The sequence below is a fragment of the Mus caroli genome, unplaced genomic scaffold (genome assembly GCF_978045245.1).
Source record: "Mus caroli unplaced genomic scaffold, Mus_caroli_1 scaffold_8, whole genome shotgun sequence".
NCBI classification, from domain to species: Eukaryota; Metazoa; Chordata; class Mammalia; order Rodentia; family Muridae; genus Mus; species Mus caroli.
In genome coordinates, this window is record NW_028227263.1 from 1591955 (window position 1) to 1596949 (window position 4995).

Genomic DNA, 4995 nt, shown 5'->3' on the forward strand with positions numbered 1-4995 from the left:
AATTATATTAATCCTTGAGGGCAAAGCCTTGAAGAAGAACAACAAAGGCCCACCAGAACAATGAAAAGTTGGGGAGATTTGGGGTTGCACAGTGCTTGTGTGTGTTGTATGGGTGCATCCCACAGAAGACAGAATATGGATCTGGCTTGACATGATGGCAGCCATCTTGAGCCACAGCTGTCTGAGTCACCATAAGATGGGTTTTCCTGCATATTTACTTAGCAAACCATACCACAGAGCCTTGAAAGCACATGCGTGCTGGATGACTTGGAGGGTGCGCCTGGCTTTTGATGAAATCTGAAGATAAACCAGAGACCTTCAGGCCTGAGAGCATGCTTTGGTCTTTATCCACCCAATGTTTGGCTGCCCAGCTCCCCAGGACCTTCCTCTGCCAGTGAGTCTCCAGAATATCTCACTGTGCAGTCCTAGCTCTATTGGACTCTCCCTATTCCCTTCCAACTGCTGTGTGAGTTTATGTGCACATGTGTGTAGGTGCATGCACATCTGTGCAGGTGTATGTGCTGCCTAGGGATCAGCACTGAGTGTGTGTCTTCTTAATTACCCTCCACATTAAAAAACATTTTAAAGTCCATGCTGTTGTTGTTTTGAGACAACATCTCACAATACCATCCTGGCTGACCTGGAAACTGTGCAGACTTGCAGAAATCTGTCTGCCTCTGCCTCCCAAGTGCTGGGATTAAAGGTGTGGGCCACCACCCCTGGCTTAAATATATTTTAAGTGTATCTCTCTTTCTCTCTCTCTCTCTCTCTCTCTCTCTCTCTCTCTCTCTCTCTCTCTCTCTCTCTCTCCCTCTCTCTCTCTCTCTCTCTCTCTCTCTCTCTCTCTTTGTGTGTGTGTGTGTGTGTGTGTGTGTGTGTGTGTGTGTGCGCACAAATGTGCCACTACATGTGTCCAGATTAGAGGGAAACTTTTAGGAATCAATTTTCTTCTTTTATGGGGATCCCTGGAATTGAACTTAGGTTGTCAGGCTTGGGTGTGGCAAGCACCTTTACCCACTGAGCCCTCTCACTGGCCCAATACCATATTTTTTTAAAGATAAGACTTTGCAGCAAACGTAGTGATTGGCATAGCCAGCTGAATATCAAGTCCCATGAGTCCCCTGGTCTCCATCTCCCAGTACTGGGGTCACAAGCATGCACCATGATGCCCAACTTTTATTAAAGGTGCCGGGGATCCAAACTCAAATTCTCATACCTGCATAGCGAGAACTTTACTGACTGATCCATCTTTACAGATGTCATCTCTTCCTTTGGTCCCGAGCACCTAAGGCCAGGGACCATTCCAGAATGGGCGGCGTGCAAGGCTCTCTGTTTTCATCTCCCAGATGAAAAGGAGGAGCCTCCCACACTGACAGCTCTGTTTGAGATCATTCCTTTGATTTCCGTGAAAAGGTGACACACCCACCCCACTTCTAGGGAACTGGCGGGAGTCAGCCTCAGAGGACAGGAGGGGATTTAGGGGCCAGGAGGAGATCAAGACTGAGCGAGCTGGAGACAGCCACTGTCAGCAGGCGGTCATCAGGTGAGAAGGCTAATACGCCCCTCTACCTGCTCCCCTAAGCAAGGAGCACCCCTTCTCTTACTCTCTACATCACCTGCCTGCCTGGCTCTCAGGGGGGTGCTGGTGACTCTGAGGATGTCCTCTGAAAGGGACCTTATGGGGAAGGCAGTTAAGGGAGCCTTGGAAGCTGAGGCTCAGGCTTGGAACTCATTGCTCCAGGTCCATTGGAGAACAAGGATGAGGAAGATACCCCACCCCACCTACCGCATCCCCTTTCAGATCTAGCCTTGGCTCCACTAGCCAGAATCCACACAGGAGTAGATGTCTGGATTTACACCCTTGGGGGCTCACAGAGGGGAAGGGTCTTGCCTCTGTCACCACTGATGTGTGAAGGTTCAGTCCTTAATTTCAAGGTCCTGAGGACCTGCACTCTGACCCTGACAGCTGAACTGGTAGGTTGAGCCACCATCTCCCGCAGGTACCAGGAAGGATGCTTGGTGATGAGTTGGTGGATGATGCTCATCAGGACACTGCAGAAGGTTTGGCCCTGTGAGAGGAAGCAGGGTCTGATGGAGGCTGGGTCTCAGTGAGTACAGAGATAGCTAGGGTCCTGGGTAGGGGACACAGCCCAGACCAGGCATGAGGGTCATACGCAAAGTACACAAAGTATATCTCTTTCCATCTCTGACTATGTTTTCCCATGTCTGTCCCTTCCTCTTTATCTCTACCTCTATTCTCTATTTATCCTGTCTCTGTCTGTGCTTCTCTCTTCTCCACTCCATTACCCCCCAGCCCTGGTCTATCTTTTCCTATTGCTGTTCCTCCCTGGCAGTCCCTGTGCCCAGAGCCTGGGTCCTCATACCCTGGATCTTGGACAAGGTCCATCATGGGCTCTGTGGAAAAGGTACTGCTCTGAAATACTCACCTCCATGAGGGTATCAGAAACTCTCCTGCTTGCTCCCCAAGAAGATCTGGGGCCCTGAGACCCATCATCAAAGTCCCAGACTCTGATATGAAGCTTCAGAGTTAGCCACAGTTCCTCAGGACCCTGGGCTTTAATGTCGCGCTCCAAAAGGACAGTGTGGGGAAAGTCCCCTGAAGCCTCACCTAGCACAGAATGGAGTGTCCTGGGACAGAGCAGGCACTATCAGAGACCCTGGGGTGGGTGTGATCAGAGCCTTAGAGAAAGCATTCTCACACCGGTACCACAGTTAAAAAGAAAGGGGAGTCTCTCCACCTGTGGCCCCTTTGTCTGAATGTGGTGGGCCTCTGCATGGGGGCACCTCATTCAGGATGGGTTGCCTAACCAGGATGAGGGCAGAGAGAGCTGCTTCCAAGCAAAGCAGCTGTGAGGGGGTACCCTGGCATCACATGCAGCCAGGAAGGGGCTTGAGACAACTCGGACTCTGGAAGCTGCAGGCTCTTGCTTTCCACACTCGGGGCACAGCAGCTGCATAGTGAACACTGTCACCTTTTGCAGGGGCCTCCCAGAGCACCCACGGAAGCCAGCCAGGATGTTCTCCATATTCAACATCTGGGGCACATTCAACAAAGTGCTCTTCTTCCTCAGCCTCACCGTCAGCCTTGCAGGGCTGGTGGGCAATGCTCTGCTGCTCTGGCACCTCGGTCTGCACATCAAGAAGGGCTCCTTCAACACCTACCTGCTGCACCTGGCTGCTGCCGATTTCCTCTTCCTCTCATGCCAAGTTGGCTTCTCTATTGCCACGATCGTGTCGGGCCATGAGGACACACTCTACTTCCCGGTCACCTTCCTGTGGTTTGCCGTGGGGCTCTGGCTGCTGGCTGCCTTCAGTGTGGACTGTTGCCTCGCCTACATGTTCCCCTCCTTTTGCAGCCCCAACCGCCGTCCCAGGTTCACTTCAGTTGTCCTCTGCCTCATGATCTGGGCCCTGACCATGCCGGCCGTGCTGTTGCCAGCCAACGCCTGTGGGCTGCTGAACAACGGAATGAGTCTGCTGGTCTGCCTCAAGTACCATTGGACCAGTGTCACCTGGCTAGCAGTGCTGTGTGGCATGGCATGTGGGGCAAGCAAGTTTCTCTTAATCTTTGGGAACTGCTGCTCTTCACAGCCACCGCCCAAGTTCTGCAAGTTGGCCCAGTGCTCTGGGATCCTTCTGTTCTTCTGTCGCCTACCCCTGGTTGTCTACTGGTGCCTGCGGCCAGTCATAAAATTCCTGCTCCCTTTCTTCTTTCCACTGGCCACCCTCCTGGCCTGCATTGACAGCAGTGCAAAGCCTCTCTTGTACTACATGAAGGGCAGGCAGCTCAGGAAGGAGCCACTGCAGGTAGCCCTAAACAGGGCTCTAGGGGAAGAGTCCCAGTCAAGTCTTGGGGGGCTATCCCTGCCCATGCACCAAGTGTAGAGAGTGGCCATTATACGCCTACCTACCCTGCCCTCAGAGCTGCCAGGGGGTCCCAGTCTTGCTCAAACCTTTGCGACGGCCAAGCTCTGGTCCTGGGGATTTTATGGCTTCCTCTTATATGCAGGAGAGAAGGGTTGGGGGCCAGATTGCATATTGAACACACACAGGAGACAGCAAGGAGGGCAGGAACAGACAGAGAAGCAGGTGCATGAAGGAGGATGCCAGAACTACAATGAGGACATGTGTCCTACCTCCTTCTGCCCCTACAGCATCCTACCTGAGGAAACTGCCCCTCAACCCCAGTACACCAGGAGCTTCCTCCTGCCGTAGATGAGTCAGAAGACTAGAACTACAGCATCAGCTCCTGGGGAGCATTCTCTGATTTTGGAGAAACTGAGGCCTTATGTTGAATATATTCACTAGTGGGCCTCATCTAGACTGTTCTTTCTCCCTACCTCACCCCAACTTTCCCCCACAAAACCTCACTCACTATCCAGGGGCTGACTGCCTCCCCAATTCTCCAGCCTGGTGTTACTACTCATAGCGGCCACAAGGTGGAGCTGTTTCATCACTAAATAAACCCAGTCTGTCCTGTGCCCAAGGCTACCCCAAGTTCTTGCTTCCTGGGCACTTCTGCTTCTCAGGTGTCCCCAAGGGTTGGCACAGTGCAAGCAGGGGGCCCTGGCTCCTACCCAGATCCCATCCCATCCCCAGTTCTGGGCTCCTCTAGGACTGTGCTCACTCAAGCTTTTTCTGTAGACCCCACCTTGACCTGTCAGCCAGCTTAATCTACAGTTTGAGAGGAGAGCTAAGCTTCCAAAGTACACATTATTTTGTACATGTTATGATGTTTCTTTAATAATTAAAATAAAAAAAGCAGAAAACAACCTATCTGCATTGTTGTTCTTAAATCAGTCAAGCCCTGGCCCTGGAGAGACAGCTCAGCCGTTAAGAGCATGGGCTGTACCTCCAGAGGACCTGAGTTCAGTTCCCAAGATCCACTTGGTGGCTCATAACCATCTGTTCCAGGGGATCTGGCATCCTCTATGGTCTCTACAGGCACTTCATGCACACAGTGCAGAGCCATAA

The 4995-nt window shown here is 52.1% G+C and overlaps 1 protein-coding gene across 1 annotated transcript; it reads left to right on the plus strand.

Annotated features, from left to right (window-relative positions):
* The first annotated feature begins 373 nt into the window (after window positions 1-373).
* Mrgprg (MAS related GPR family member G) lies at window positions 374-3906 on the plus strand. The gene is made up of 3 exons (XM_021166029.2): window positions 374-394; window positions 1438-1543; window positions 3003-3906. Exon 3 carries the CDS (start codon window positions 3037-3039, stop codon window positions 3904-3906), a length of 870 nt encoding a protein of 289 aa, XP_021021688.1. The 5' UTR covers window positions 374-394; window positions 1438-1543; window positions 3003-3036.
* The last annotated feature ends 1089 nt before the right edge of the window (window positions 3907-4995 follow it).